Raw genomic sequence first — 16,824 nt, 5'->3', positions numbered from 1 at the left:
GCCTGGTTTGATTCCAGGCACTTTTGGAAATGAATATGTAACAGGTTTGTTGAATACAAAATTACATCTTATTCATCCCAGACTGTTAACCATGCTTCAGGCTGTTAGTGAGCCCATCCCTCCTAAGGTCAGGTGCCCCTGGAAGCCGCTCTAAGTGGACCAAGGACCTATTCCTTCATTGTCAGTAAAGGAATGCTACATGTTGCCAGGGCCACCTCAAGGACATTCGTTCCATCAGCAGAGCCCGAATCGGGACTGATTTATATACTAGCTGATTTTTTTCTTAGAGTCTAGGAAAATTTTAAGCTTCAGAGTTCTTTCTTTTTCCCTCCCTGCTCCCTCTCCATTTCTCTAATCTTACCTTTTTCCAATTCTCCTCTTTTCTCCTTCCCTTCTGCCTCTTCTTCCCTTTCTTATCCATCAGGAAAGCCCCCTTTTTCATTTTCTATAGGAAGTGAATCTTTAAAAAGATGTGTGTGAAGCTGGCACCTACCTGCAATCGCAGCTACTCTGGAGGCTGAGACAGGAGGATCTCAAGTTCAAGCCCAGCCTTAGCAAGTTAGCAAGACCCTGTCTCAAAATAAAAAAAAAAAAAAAAAAAAGGCAGGAGATGTAGCTTGTGATAATTGACACATGAAATTAAACCCGTTCACTGTTTTCTACTTGCTGTACAGAATTCCAACAGAAAATCTGTTCAATTTCAGACTCCTCCATCATCTCATTTCCTTCTTCTTTTTTTAAATATTTTTTTTAGTTGGAGACGGACACAATACCTTTATTTTATTTATTTTATTTTTACATGGTGTTGAGGATCGAACCCAGTGCCTCATACATGTGAGGCAAGTGCTCTGCCACTGAGCCACAATTCCAGCCCTCATTTCCTTCTTACACCTGGCTCTCTCTAAGGCTCTATCTGGACGGTGAAAGGAAAATTTATTTCTTAATTGTTCCAACAGGTATAATTCAAGTAGGTTTAAAAAAAAAAGAAGAAGACCCTTTTGTTCCTCATGCTTTCTGCCTCCAATAGGTGTTGTTAAAGTATAGCAAGATCTAAATATGTTTCTATGGTTTACGCTTCCCACCAGTTATAATGATTAGTGACTTAGTGATTAAAAAACAGGAGGACTTTTCGCTCTCTCTGCAGAATCTGAGGCAGGAATTTTTATTATTTGTGTTTACTTATTTATTTATTGAATTTATAGAGTGCCTTTTCTCCAAAGGAGCTATAGAAACAGAGCAACAAATATGTAACATCCAGATGTCATCCCTTAGTTTTATAACAATAAGACAGAGAGGTCTGGGGGAAAGGCAGGCAGCCTCCACCAAGGCATTTAAAAGGCAGAGAGAGCTCTGGGCCAGTCTGAACTCTTAGGTCATACACATGCTACATAAGTTTTCTTCATTTAGTTTTTCTCAGGTGTTATTTACCTTTTGGAGAGGGATAAAAACATTTTAAGCAAATTGGCCTGCCCCTTTTTCCTTTTCACCTAAAAGAAACTATGACTAGCAGGATTACCTTTAAAATCCAAGTACTTTTCTCTGCCATCCCACAGATCCTGTTCCTAGGATGCTATGCCTTTTGCTGATGGAACTGCTAACATTTCAAGGCCTAGATCTTATCGGAGTGGGGAGGAGGGAAGGAATTCAGTTTATCCTTATTGAGTGTTAATGACCCTGTAAGATGCAATTTCTTTTATTTTATTCTGTTACCTAGAAAATCTATCACAGCCTTGTAATATTGATTGTTCAATCTATAAAGAGCTCAGTTTACAGCATGACTGTTAGTAACAGGGTTATTTTAATGAGTGACTCTTCAACACCTCAGATTTTCAGTAAATTCCAGCCCATCAGCCAAACAGTGTAACTGGAAGGATCTGGGTGATGAGAGCTTATCTCCCTTCCTTATCATGAAGAGGTGATATCAAGGTAACCAGAAATAAAACTCACTCCATGCTGTTTGTACCATGTCAACTAAAAAGCAGCTATGGAAATCATCCTTAGATACCTCAAGTCCCTGACCAAGGTATCATTTTCCTCTGAAATTATGGACAACCTGAAGACCACTATTATGGTCTTCTAAGCATTCAGTAATTTCAGGAAGGCAGAAAATGGTTGCTTATAACAATTTTATCTGGGAGGCCCTCTGAGGACCCACTTATACATTCACCTGTGGAGAATTGCTGCCCAAAGAAACAAAGATGCAGACCCTTGCTGGTCTTACCTTTAAGATCATTTTGTTGTTGTTATTGCTGATTTTTTTTTTTTTTTTTTTTGGTAATTGAATTGAACTCAGGGGCACTTAATCACTGAGCCACATCTCCAGCCCTTTTTTGTATTTTATTTAGAGACAGTGTCTCATTGAGTTGCCTGAGGCTGACTTTGAACTCTCGATCCTCCTGCCTCAGCCTCCTGAGCCACTTGAATGACAAGTGTGCGCCACTGCACCTAGCCTGAAATCCATTTTTTAACACCAACCATGAATTGAGCTTCAACCAGCTAAAATTTTGACCCAGTAAAAGAGGATATGAGGTGAAATATCAAGGATCTGTAAGCGTTCCTCACTTCCAAAGAGAAACTTCCTGCTCTGGTGCCATAGTCAGTGGAGATTTCATACCTTCCTTCTAAAATAGTTAATAAAATATCAGAGTCTATGGGAATGAACAGAACAAGATGGGCTTTCTGGCCTGGGCTGGAGAACATTTTCAATAGCTTCAGTGAATCTCTGCTTTGGCTTTTTTTGTCCAAGCCTCATTGTGCCATGCTCTGATAAGATTAGCTTTCATCTTCCTCTCAGTTTTCCCTCTCTTTTCCATAATTTAAATGGTGTACCCAGTGCCAGGTCTCACTGACACAGTCTTTACCCCTTAAGAAAATGTATACAACGTGCTGACCTGACTTCAGTCTCTTTTGCCCAGTCACAGCTTGAATTCTGGAGCTACCCAAAACGTTTCCTAAACAAAAGCTGAACCCTTGAAGGAACACTGCCCGGTTCTGCTATCCCTAAAGAAAGGGAAAGGCAGAGAGGTGTCCAGGCCCTTTGACCCTAGAACTTTGCACATTCTGACGTTTAATTTTCATGGACTCTGTTAACAATAGCACCAATTTGGACTCAGTAACTGAAGAAATGACTATTACTGGTTACAAAGAACTTGGCCTGTAGTGACAAATGCCACGCAATAAATACCTGAAAAAGAGGAAAACAATTCTTTTTCTTTTTTTTTTTTTTTTTTTTGGGGGGGGGGGCGGGGGAGTACTAGGGATTGAACCCAGGGTCATATCCCCAGCCCTTTTTATTTATTTGTTTGTTTTTTTGTTTGTTTAAATTATGAGTCAGGGCCTCACTAAATTGCTTAGGGTCTTGCTAAATTGCTGAGACTGACCTTGAACTTGCATTCCTTCTGCCTCAGTCTCCCAAGCTACTGGGATTACAGGTGTGCACCACCAAGCCCAGCTACAATACTATTTCTTTTTTAACCTGGTCTTCTTCTGATCTTCCAATGACAATTTGTCTGCTTGGAACTTAGCTTCCCTTACATGAGATAAAGAAAACAAGATGCTCCCCCCAACAGACACACACACTTTTTTTTTTCCTCTAGAGAAAGTCCTTCTCAGCTTTGCTGGCAATTTAAATGCAGTGATCATACCCATTAGCTTCTCTATCATTGTAATTGTTGTTAATTGTTATAACTGTTTTAGTTATTAGTGGTGTCATTATTGCTCTAGGTCCTCTGTCTGTTTTATGCTGAATATATTAGTGCTTTGCTTTTGAATTACCAGGCTTTATTTAGTGCAGAGTTACGTTTTTTTGGAGAGACATTGAGAAATGCTGGCATTAAGCTTTATTCTTTTGTTTTTCATTCCAAATGGACAGACTGGAAAAAAAATAATTAGATGGAATAATGTCCTCAAAATGAGAATGAGGATGTTTTGAATTAATTAAATGGTCAGAATACTGCACCATTTCTGATCTCAGGCTGCTGCCAGAGTAGTATAAACCTAAAGAAACCTAAACACAACCCACAGAGGGGAGCCAAGCTCCTGAGCTCTCAATTCCTTTCACTGCTCTGAAGAAGTCAAAGTGTCCGCGTGCATTTACCTGTTTGTAGGATAATCTGGACAAGGTTAGGGCAAAACTGAACTAACCCGGCAGGCTTTTGGACCTTCAAGCCCTTTTTGAGGGCAGGCTTCAGGAATGAATCCCCCCTTGAACTCACCTCTTCCCCTTTCAAGGTCATCAAGTAACACCCCCTAGGTTGGGTTTTCGAATGCAGCTGAAGCCTCAGAGAAGCCTTCCTTGACCCCCTCAGACTATGGCAAATTCCCTATTATACATAGCATTCTCAACTTTTTCACAGATACATTGCAATCATAAATAAATAAATATTTACACTATTTGTCCCATGGTGCCTCCCCTACTAGATGGCAGCCTTGGAAGCAAGAACCATGTGTGGTCAGAATGGAATTCATGGTGTCCAACACAGTCCCTGGCATTTTGCAGGTGTCATGCGCATGATTGTTGAATGCTGAGGAATGAATTATGAAGTTGCCCACATATACACATAAATGTAAATCCCTATATGTGTTGCTGGGAGGGGTGGCCTGTAATCCCAAAAACACAGGACTTTGAGGCGGGAGGATCACGAGTTCAGAGCCAGCCTCAGCAACTTAGTGAGGTCCTGAGCAACTTCGTGAGACCCTGTCTCAAAATAATAAATAAATAGGGCTGGGGTTGTGGCTCAGTGGCTGAACTGCTTGCCTAGCACACATGAGGCACTGGGTTCGAGCCTCAACACCGCATATAAATAAAATAAAGGTTATTGTGTCCACCTACAACTAAAAAATAAAGATTTTTTTTAAAATATTAATAAATAAATAGGGCTGAAGATGTGGCTCAATGGTTAAGTCCCCTGGGTTCAATCCCTAGTACCAAAAAAAAAAAAAAAAAAAAGATCGTGTTAAATAGGGAGTCTGCAATACAGAGTCCAGTCTTGCCCAGATAAAGAATCATTCCTTCCTTAACTTCTAAATCCAGAACACTACTAGCCAGTAGGTTCAATATTTTCTCCCTTTAGCCCTTCATTCTGCCTATTTTTCAGAGCTGTCATAAAATGGGTCTAGTTCTGATTATTCTTGGACTAGTCTATACTATCTCTGGATTCTGGAACTCCAAAGTCCTTTTTTATCTTTAGTTTTTCCTGGAAGGCTTCTGTTTTCCTCCTAGCTTCCTACTTTCCCTGTGATTTATGCTTTCAGCATAAGTCTTTTTTCGGGTGTTTTTCTCAGGTCCCCATATGCCCAATGTCAAGTCACTTTTATATATAAAAACCAAAGGTGGCTGGTGCAGTAGTGCACTCCTGTAATTCCAGGACTTGGGAGGCTGAGGCAGGAGGATCGCAAGTTCAAAACCAGCCTCAGCAAAAGTGAGGCGCTGAGCAACTCAGTGAGACCCTGTCTCTGAATAGAGCTGGGATGTGGCTCAGTGGTTGAGTGCCCCTGAGTTCAATTCCCAGTACCAAAAACAAAAACAAAACGATGGTATCCATCATCTTAGAAGCTGTCCCACATCCAGGCACATTTTGGGGAACAGTACCTCAAAGGGACCCTCTGGTAGGCCAGAAAAACCCTTGTTAACTTTGTCAGTCTTCATATCATTCAGAAATATCAAGTTAGGTTTTGAAAAGCTATTTTTATAAAGATGACTTTTCTCACCAGGTGTGGTGGCACACACCTGTAATCCCAGCAGTTTAGGAGGCTGAGGCAGGAGGATCACAAGTTCAAAGCCAGCCTCAGCAAATTAGTGAGGCCCTAAGCAACTTAGAAAGATCCTGACTCTAAATGAAATATAAAAAAGGTCTTGGGATGTAGCTCAATAGTGAAGTGCCCCTGGGTTAAATCCCCGGTACCAAAAACAAAAACAAAACAAAACAAAAAGAAGGATTTTCTTCACCATATATAAATCCATGAAGAATATTGATGTTAATATAATTCTCATTCCTAAATTTAGTCAAAATCTTGGAATGATTTATCAGCTCTGTAACAACTGCAAATGTATAATATATCCTCTAGGAAAACACTTTTCAGCTAGTGATATTTCTCTACTATTTCATGCACTGATATCCCTAAAAATATATGCTTTGTCTTTTCAATAGTTAGCTTTTTTTTCTCCCAACTTATTTTTCTTTAAAATATATTCTTAACTCCATGGCAGAATGTCACTGTAGTTATTTTGTTTGCTGCCCTCTATTGTCTACTGCATATACAAACAATTTTCTGTGTAAAACAACAACAAATAAAAATGCCTAAGTTCCTCTATGATTGACATTTTTACTTCTGTTTGAAATATCTGAGTCTTAACTAATAGCTCTATCCCTCCTCTGTTTTTGTGCACGTTAAGATTCCTACTAAAGTTCTTGCGCAGAGACATGTAGGGATTTTGTTTCCCTATGCAATGTTTGAATTGCTCATAAGTTAGGAACAAGCAGAAAAAAGCAAACATAGCTGGGCTCCTGTGCCCCCACCCACCTACTTGCCCTCATCTATTCCCATTCTCAGCAACCAATACCATTACTGCTCATAGAAGGGTCCAAACAAATGAAAGGAAAGGTGGAAATTGGTAGAATAGAATCCCAAAAAAATACATACAATTTAACTAGAACACAGGACTCCTGAATCCCATCAATCAGATTTCACCTTTGGGAGGTGCTTGGCTCACAGATCTCATACAGAGAGTCCTCAGGAACAGGGAGCATCCTTGGTCTAGTGGGCATTAGCTCTCCTGCCATTCAAATCCCCAGATCCTCTCCCACTTTGTACTCTAGTGTTTAACCTTTCCGGGTAGAAGAGGATCAATACAAATTCTTCATTGTTAAGAATCGATGGCTGTCCTGTGGCATCATTGCCATCGAGTCTTGCTGAGAAGCCCAGTAAATCTCTCCAGTGCTTCTAAAGCTTGGTTTGTCATCTTCAGTTGCTTTCATTTTTAATGCAGATCACTTTGGTTTCTGTTCCCCTGGGGGCTTGCAGATAAATCTTGGCAGACATGTTCAGGGTCTACAAATGAGATGCTGGAAAAGGGCCAGCCCACCCAGAATTTAGTTGTAATGGATGAGACACCCCCATGGTTCCACTTAAGGACTGGGCTATTTGTTTTAGTATTTATTGGTGATTACCTCATATAGTACCTGGGTGGAAAGTGCCCAGGATGAAGCTCCCGTGTAACAGAGGGGGCCAAAATGTGAGCTGTGATACAGAAGCAGCTGGCTGATTCAGCCCCTTGTGAATAGCAGGAGTCAGAGACTTGTACCTTCAAATGCATAATGAAGAGATGAGCTAGGTTGTTTAGATGTCCCGGATCAAGAAAGTCTGGAGAGAAACTTCTTCATGCTGCTTATTTACAAACCAACTGAAAAATTACCTACCTGACTTTCTTTTATTAATAAATAAATATATTATCATATTGTTGAACAGCATCCTACTAGGGGTGATCTGTAAATATTTAATGTTAGTTAATGATCTCCTTCTCCCATAATCCTTTGCTCATGCTGAGTGCTTGACTGTATTTCATCTGGACCCCCCTGAATATTAGGTTTCCTAGGGGCCCTAGCAGAACCCTAGTTTCCATTTGCAACAAAAATGTGGCTCCATGAAAAAGACAGAGTCCTTTTCACTTTGATTTCTCTTCTCTTTGATCAGTGGACTATGCCAGTTATTACCAAGGACTATGGGATTGTTATGGTGAACAGCCAGACGAACTATCCTTCCAACGGGGTGACCTCATTCGCATTCTGAGCAAGGTAAGGACATGGAGTATGGAACTTGGATCCAAAGTTGACTTTTTTCACTCTTGAAGGTGTAGTCACCACAACCAGAATTATTCTGTTATAACACTTTTCAGGATAAGTTCCATGGCTCCCTCACACACAGAATAAATTTCCATTTATTTATAATTGCCAGGGGACATTTTAATTGAAAATTCAGATTTAGAGATCAATTTTCAAATTTCAAAATACAATAATGTAAACATAACCTTAAAGTTATGCCAATTGAAATCTGATCCTTTTCAAGGACTGGGATACTTAAAGGTCATTGCTGTGTACATAATTTATTACTATATAATACTATTGAAAACATTCCGGCTAAGTAAGCTGCCTTCTTATTTCATTTGTAGATAAATGAGACTGTAATATAATTACCTATGGGGGGAGGAGTCAGAACTAGTTAGCTCAATTGGTTTGACCAAGTGCTGATAAGGCCAAGATAGTGAATCCAATCCTGCAAAGGCCAGTTAACTCCCTTCTCTTCCTCAATCAAGAGTTAACCCATAGACCCAGCTGACCGTCTCACAAATGGTATTGTTGATCAGAAAGGAATAGGGTTTAAAAAAAAAAAAAAAAGATGGATTATTGCCAATCCTTTACTAATGTAAAGATTCCAAATTCATGGGTTACAGTTTGAGGATCCAGTACATACCGTCCTTGTAAAAGACCACCCATGGTCTATAAACAGACTAAGATAGTAAGTTCTGTCCCTAAAGATAGTATTGAAAAGGTCTCTCTTTCTATGCAGCCAATCGATATCTACAAACATACTTTTGAAATAGGTACAATTTGCTCTTTAATTGCTGAGTATGTGGATTTCCTAAAGGAAAATTTAAAGCCCATTGTGTTGTTAACTCATCATTTACCATTTATCTTTATTCTGTGAATGTTACTACCTAGGCCAAGGGCTTGTCTGCGGTTTGAAATATACAATAAGCTCCTTGAGAAACAGACCAGATCTGTACCTGAGGTATCTTTCAGTGGTTCCAGTGAATCAGGCCCCTTAAACAAGGACTAAATTCGAGCTAACCCTTTGCAGGAGAGTAGGAGGCCTACAGGCCCTGATGAGTGAGAACATAATCTCTAGTGATTTCTCCTGGATCCCTAACTCAACACCATCCTAGTGCCATTTCGGTGCAGCTCCAATACACCAAGAATAAATTGGAAGCAAAGAAGGGAGTGGACATTGGCCTGATTGGTATTTCAAATGCCCGAAAGCAAGGTTTACCGTGTAATAGAATTTGTGTACATTACCACGCTGGCATTACAGGGTAATCGAGTTATCCACTCAGGTGTGACCAGGCCTCTGTTTGCCCAGAGCCTGCAGGTGAACAAATTAACTGTTTACATTGTCTGGAGGTGCCTGCAGCAGGAGTGGGGGAGAACAGAGTCAGACTGTCTGCTGGCCCTCTCTCTCAGTCATGATTATTTTGTTTGTTTTGCATGTCTTTTGCCTTTGTTAATGGCTTCTCACTGGGGGTCCCTTTCCTCCAGTTAGAAGGGGCTGTGCAGTGACCTGTCCTGCAACATAGAGCTGTCCAGGTTACCATGGCTATGGTATTTTTAAGAAATTCCCGAGAAACATGGGGGAAACAAACTCCACATGTTTTTTTTAAACCAACTTCTCTTCCCCTCCTCCATTACTAAAAGCTAATAAGTCAGAGTTTAATTCAGTGAAAATACTTTACTGCTCTGGTTCTATCAGCTTCTTTCTCCTCTCTTCTGGAAGGTTCTGAGTCCATTTGAATCCCTAATCATCCTAATATTTCTCACCACCACCACCCCAAGGGTGTACCATCTTCCCTTCCCCATGTTGCTAATCTCTGCTTATCTGAAGAGGAAACCAGAAGGTAGGAACACAACAAACTTTCCCTCACAGAGGTTTCTTCTAGTTAATGTTGGTTTGGGGAGCATCTCAAATAGGATTTGCCTTGATTCTACTACCTAACTCAGAGTTCTTGGGCAAGAAGGAACCTTAAAAGACGACCCACTCCATTTCTCTGCTTCTAAGAAGCACAAATGAACCAATTCAGACAGAACATTCTGCTACCATCCCTAGCCATTTTTCTATTCAGAAGTTCAGTTATTAATACTCTAGGATCCTATCTCCTATGGATCATAAATTCATCCCACTTTAGCCAGTAGCACCTTTGTTGAGCATCAAAGCCCCACTGTCTAGAAACCTGGGGAAGCCTTTTCCCCAAGAAAGCACAAGATGCAACCATGTGGCTCAGCTTACCTGGATTCATTTCTTCATTTGTAAAATGAGAAAATTGTGTTGGACAACATGGAAGGTTTTCTGTACCTCAGACATTTCCCCTTCAGACATAGTGGGCCTGACCCTGTAAAACCGCTTACAGGAGCCCCACACAAAAATGTGCCTTAGCTTCAATTACTCACTCAGATTAAACCACAATAAAAGTTACAGCTACTAGCTCTTTTGTCTTCAGATCTCATAGATACATCTGATTTCCTCTCTCTCTTTGTCTGATGAAAGGAATATTGTGAAGAGAGGATTGGACCGGAAGAAGAAAGTCTCCTGGGTAGGGACGTGGACAAGGAAGTGAGGAAGGGAGGATGGCAGATTTTAGTCCCGGACTCCTACTTGCTTCCTGCTGCTTCTTTATTCTTTTTTCCTTTTTTCTGGGGGCGGGGGAGCCCTCATGCATGTTAGATAAGTCCTCTACTGTTAAGCTATACCCCCACCCCTGTTTGCTGTTTCTCAATAGACACCCAAGTAAGATCCAGCCTTGAATCCTAGAATCCTAGGCCCAACCTCAGGTGAATTTTTGAGTCTTGCCTTTGGGTAGGAGTGATCCAGAAAGAGAAGAATTTATCCCAAAAAAGAAAAAGAAGCCAGGCACAGTGGCACAGCACACCTGTAATCCTAGTGACTAGGGAGACTGGGGCAGGAGCATTGCAAGTTCAAATCCAGCCTCAGCAATGAAGTGAAGCCCTAAGCAACTTAACAAGAGCCTGCCTCAAAATAAAAACTAAAAAGAGGCCTGGGGTTATGGATCAGTGGTGAAGCACCCCAAGGTTCAATCCCTGGTATGAAAGAAAGAAAGGAAGGAGGAAAGAAGGAAAGAAAAGAGAGACAGAGAGAAAGAAAATGAGAGAGAGAAAAAAACTTCTCCAGAGATGATTGCCTGAAGAAAGATGCACCCCATAGTTAACCAAATGCCCATTGCCTGTCCTGTTCTCAGAGAAACAAGCAACAACAGATGCCTTATTTATGTGACCCTGGAGAAAGTCACTTAACCTTGCTAATCCTCAATTTCCTCATCTGTAAAAAGTGGGATAATTTTTATTCACAGGGTCATGGTGAGGCTTCCACTAGAGATATGGGTAAAGAAGAGCCCAGCACCCAGGAAATGGAAACTAGCATTATATTCTGCTAACTTCTACTAATAATAAACCTTTTAGACCCATGTTGGGCACATACTAGGAGTTTACTAAATTATTGGTGAATTCATAGAGAAAATAACATGGTCCACATGCCAAGAACTCTTCATAGAGATGTTCTAAGACACAGTAGGCTCTCACTTCATGTAGAAAACTACCCATTGAAGAAGACTGTGTGGAAAGTCACTGTGCTTTTACTGGTCCAACAGATTTAATCTCTGACATCTGATAGTCTCCAAAGTTCTCTTCCAGGAGATGCCAAAGCCGTGTACCTAAGCTCCAGAATAGGAACTAACAAGCAGTCAGCAGGAAGACTCCTGCTGACCTCCCCACAACCTGGTCAAGCAATCCTCAGGCCCCACACAGCTTCATGCCCACTTAATTCACTGACTTCCAATTGAGGTCTTAAAATATATTAATGGGAAATTTTAATAATGAAGCAGATCTGAGCCTCCAGTGAATGTTGCTGCATTCCTTTTGGGCCCAGATATTTCTTTCTGAACAGCCTTCTCTGGGAAGGGACTGAACTTCCCTTCCTCCCTGGAGCCAGGACACAGCTCAGGCCACAGCGGGGTGTTTAGCGCTCTTCAGTGGCTCCAGATTGTGGCGCTGGTGCCGGTCTCTTCATACGTAACCGATGGCTCCTGAGAGCCTGCCTCTCGTAAATTACTTCCCACGATGCCAGCGACCACCACAGAATTCAAGTTCGAATAGAGCAGGGAAAAGGTGTTTGAAAGGCCTGTTCACTCAGCTGCATTTTAATTTCCTTTTCAATCTTGTCCCAATTAATTTCACAGAATTAATCTCACAGAAGCAAACTCGGCAGCACCGAGGCTGCGGTTTTAGTGAGGCGGTCGCTCTGCCTGAACATGAAATAGGAGCTAATATAAAAATCCATCTGCTGTGTTTGAAATACACGCCGGCTGCTGCTCGGTCCTGTCTGACATTCCAAACATCAACAGCGGGGAAAAGTGATTTGGGGGTTAGTGGCCATCAGTACTTGGCAGGGGTTCAACAACAGGTGTACTCCAAAAATCCATTCAGCCTGGGCACCAGGCATGACAGGGCAGGTGCTGAATCACCCTCCGTGCGATAACACCGTGCCCTGGCTTAGTTCCTTTCATCTGAGGATCATAAGGCCCTTCTGTGGACCTGGATCAGCACCACTATAGTCACTTGTTATATAAGGAGGAGAAAGAAAGGTAAGAAGCCTCTATTTGGATAAGACCAGTCACGAGACCCAGCTTTCAGGGTAGTGACCCTGACTTAGTTCCAAGGTCTTTCACTGAGGAACCATTCTTTCTAAATAATAAAAGTGCTTCTTCCATTATTTGAGATCACTCTTATGTGAATGCCCATTTGAAAAATAAGGTTCATGTTCCAAAAGTAATTTGTGATGGTAATATGAGCTGTCCAATAGATAAAGGCAAATTAAAGAGAGAAACTCTTTCTCAATTACTAAAAAGGAAAAGAGGCCCCTACATGAGTTTAAAATAAACTGAGCCAAGAGGGGATACCTCTTGGGCTTGGCTTGTGTGCTTCATGAGTTGGTCTTGAAAGCTCCCCTAAGGACTTATTCAGTGTCTTATTTCCATGGAAATCAGCCTTGGAGCAACAAGTTGGGCACTATGTAAAACTGATACTTACATTCTGGCTTAGCTGGGGAAGAAAGGTATTCACGTGGTCCAAACACACCAAGCTTTCTCTGCTAATAGAAACAGGGAATTTTATAGACAAGGTCAAGTTTAACAGGGCCCACATAAAGGGGTCAGATGGCCATGGGCCTTATATGGACAGGATGGACACACTTTGTGATCTGGGATGGAGCTCCTTAAACTCAGGCTGGATCATGGCTCCAAACCCAGCATCTAGTCATCTGAACGCAGCAGGGCTGTCGCAGCTCACCTGGACCATGTTAACATTTTTAAAACCCAATTTGGGGGGGGGCTGGGGATGTGGCTCAAGCGGTAGCGCGCTCGCCTGGCATGCGTTCAGCCCGGGTTCGATCCTCAGCACCACATACAAACAAAGATGTTGTGTCCGCCAAAATCTAAAGAATAAATACTAAAAAAAAAAAAAAAACAATTTTTTCCATGTACTCCCTCAAAGGACTACTTAAGAATGTAGACCTTTCCTCTGCCTGGACCCCATCCTCTCCAAAAGAGATTTTGTTATAAAAATTGTCTAAATGCAGCAATACTTTCTCCTTTAAGTGTGCTTAGTTGAATGTGACAACAACCCTCATAAAAACAGCTAATTCCTTCAATTGCTTTAAATGAAAGATTTCTTTTTTTTTTTTTTTTTTTTTTTTTAATTTCAGGGCTCTGAGGGAAAGGAGGTGTTTGGTGACATCTAGTGTCCATTTAGGACTTCCTCAGGCATCATACCCTCTGCTTAGCTGAGTGGGGGATGGGTGGGGTTATTTGGGAGGTAATTTGGGGGTAGTAAGTGGGGAGGATATAGGCCTGGGGCACAGACTGCCCAAACAGTGTGATCCAACTGATCAATGCCTGTCAAAGAGCTATTATTCACCTCTGACCTAACCGAAGGGGGCAGGCAGGGGGGTACCATCAGAAAATATCTTTTCTTATTTATGATGGTACAGGAGAGAAGCAGAAGCTGTCCCCACCACCCCATTTCATGTTAACAAGCAGGTCAACACTGTGTTGTGATGAAGAAGAAGATGATGATGGTGGTGTTTTCTCTCATTAATAACCCCTATGGGAGGCTATAGAGTTAGGAGGATGGGAATGGGATTTGGGGTCAGCTGGAAGGCAACGGTCATACACCGGTCAAATTCAGTAGAGGCCATTCCTTTCCCCCAGACAGGAACCAATCGTCTAGAACAAACCCTGGCAGCCTCATTCCTTCCAGGTAATTTTTATAAATGAGGGGACACCCATTCCAAGAGAGGACAAAAGGGAGAGGGGTGTTTATACGTGTGTGCATATGCATGCATGTAAACCTGCTAACAAGGGGCCTTATTGTACATCAACCATGTCCTACAAATCCTAACTCGTTTTTAAAAAAGAGAATACGATTAGAATTTTCCTCCTTAATCTCATTGCTAAACTGTTGTCCCAGGCAGGACCCTTCACTTTCAAAGCAAACAAACACACACACACACACACACACACACACACACACACACACACACTTCAGTCAGGTGGAAAGTCCCACACCAGATAATTAACTACAAGACCCAGACAGAAATGTTTACCTAGAACCACATAAGCCATGGCAGTGTTAGGTTAATGCTCAGAATCGTCCGATGCTTTACAAACTCCTGTGTAAAAAATTCCAGCCATTTATTTTGCAGTGAATTTATAACAAATGCTGTTAAAGCCTTCGTCTTTTGACAGAGGTAATAATAAATTCACTGTTAAAGACGGTAGTTTAATTCCTTATACCTCCAATACTGCACAGAATAAACCATATTCATCACTGAGTAATTTTTTACCACATAAATCTTTAAAACTAACCGGTGAAGGCTGTTGAGACTGAAATATTGTGAATTTATTAGATATGCCCATGTAGTATTGGATTCAGAGGTTTCCATTCGAATATATTACAGGGAAAATTTGTGTCTTTAACTGTGACATTCCCTCCATTTCCCGCCGCCAGTATTATAACAAGCAGCTCCTCCAGAGTCAACTGCACGTTTATTAGACAGAGATTTAGTAATAAACTCCTCACTAATCTGCCAAAGAGGCTGGATGACATTTCGGTGAGATGCCCTATTTAAATGGAGTCGCAAAAGCTTTGTTTCTGGGTAATTATTTTCTTGAAAGGAGTTCAGCCTCCTCAAACCTCTTCTGCCAGGGTTTCTTGGTATTGGATGGATTCAGTTCTCTAACCAAACTCAAAAATACTGAAGCAAATTATAACCTCATTGCAAAAATACAGAACAGTAATTTCTTTGCAGGTTATAGGATTCATTATGGGGGATTTGGGGTAATCAATTAGAATAGAGAAAGCTAGAATTTGCAGACATTCACAGTCGTATGGTATTTAAGGCTAATAAAAAGATCATATTGCTTCTCAGACCAGAAATAATAGACAAAGGTTTCAGAAAACTTGCTATTTAAAAATTTTCATCTTGACATATGACACATTTAAGATGCAATTAAATCCTCAGATTTGAGCAAAAATCCTTTTACTCTATCCTATTGAGTGAAAATCTGCACCTGATAGATAAGAATATTCTGAACTTTTTTCATGATTTGTTAGTGAAGTGACATTTAAACTAACCAATTGATTATATCAAATTGTATCTCCAGTTTCATTAAGCAAACATTAATATGGCTAAAATGAAAAAATATTTTTCTTTTAAATGCAGAAATGTGCATCATCTTTTTAGCAAAGAGATCCGGCAGTTTCTCTGTTCCTACTCCTATTCTGTATTTGGGAAGAGTTCCAAATACTAAAAACTTCCACGGAGCATTATGAACTTTATGATTCTTTTTTAATAAAATAAAATAAAATAGGTTTCTAACTGTTAAACAAAGGAGAAAAATCCCCTGGCAAAGCAAGATTGCAGCCCATCAGAGTAATTGGTAAAAGACAGAACCCGGCTAGAAAGATAAGCATAATACCAGCAATTAATATTCAGCATCTCACATTATAGTCAAGAGGATGTGTTTTTCTTTGTGATGTGGCTCATAAGCTAAGAGTATTGGGAGCCAGATTCTGAGCTCTGTCTTCTTTTCGTGCGTGAGGATTAAGGAGGGGGGGGGGAAACAGCGACAACAATCCTACTCCATCTGTAAATGAACAAACATCTTGATTTTATAGCTATTTGCTTTGTAAAACTGAGGAATGAAACAAAAATTACTGGATGCCTAAGTAACACTTTAATCTGAATTCATTTACGCTGTAGCTATGTAGTTGTCACAAACCATAATGCAGTATTTAATTAAAATAACAGAAGTGCATCTAGATATGTCCTGGGGTAGCTATCACCAAATTATAGTCTATGCCATCCGTATTTTATTTATGAAATGGCAGATTCTAAGGTGCAACAAGGCTGATGCAAAGCATAAAAATTTAAACTTGCATTTTTAGAAAGGTTTTTTTTTTTTTTCTCCTGCTGTGTCTTTAAATTTTTTTTCTTCCTTCTATCATTGTGGGGTGGGGGTGTTAGTGGAATTGTTTTGCTGTGGATAAAGATCTCTCTTTATAACTCTTGCTTTTCAACTATTGACCTCCCAAGTCTTCTGGCTGTGAAATCCCCGTCTGTTGTCATGGTAAGGCTTGTGAGTTTCACAGGAGCCACAGCGAGCATGGGACATCTTAAGCGGAACTTGGACGTGGATTCCAGGAGGGTAGGAAAAAGCACGTCTTTTCAGGCTCTCACTGCCTGTTCCCACACAGTCTTCCTTGCACCCTTTTTTTTCCCTCCCCCATCTATAAATACCCGTTATAGTTTACACGCTCCCTGGCTCTACTTTGCGGATGTTCACACGTAGACATACTGTACGGCTCCTTTCCATAAACGCATAGCATCTATCTTACACGCACCCACCATCCATCTCCTCGTTCACATTGGCTGTCCCATCCACCTCCTTGTCTGCAGAATTATGTTCAGCAAGGTCCCGATTTA

General features: G+C 40.9%; 1 protein-coding gene across 1 annotated transcript in view; it reads left to right on the top strand.

Moving 5' to 3' along the window:
* The window catches only part of Skap1 (src kinase associated phosphoprotein 1), a 286,124-nt gene that overhangs the window by 256,374 nt on the left and 12,926 nt on the right, over nt 1-16,824 (top strand). The window contains exon 11 of the mRNA XM_076870617.1: nt 7,693-7,793. Within this exon, the coding sequence (XP_076726732.1) occupies nt 7,693-7,793 (101 nt within the window). The remainder of the gene's footprint in view (nt 1-7,692; nt 7,794-16,824) is intronic.

Source organism: Callospermophilus lateralis, chromosome 11, assembly GCF_048772815.1.
Source record: "Callospermophilus lateralis isolate mCalLat2 chromosome 11, mCalLat2.hap1, whole genome shotgun sequence".
In the NCBI taxonomy this organism is placed as follows: domain Eukaryota; kingdom Metazoa; phylum Chordata; class Mammalia; order Rodentia; family Sciuridae; genus Callospermophilus; species Callospermophilus lateralis.
The sequence above is the reverse complement of the archived record's forward strand: the minus strand, read 5'-3'. Positions and strand labels throughout refer to the sequence as shown.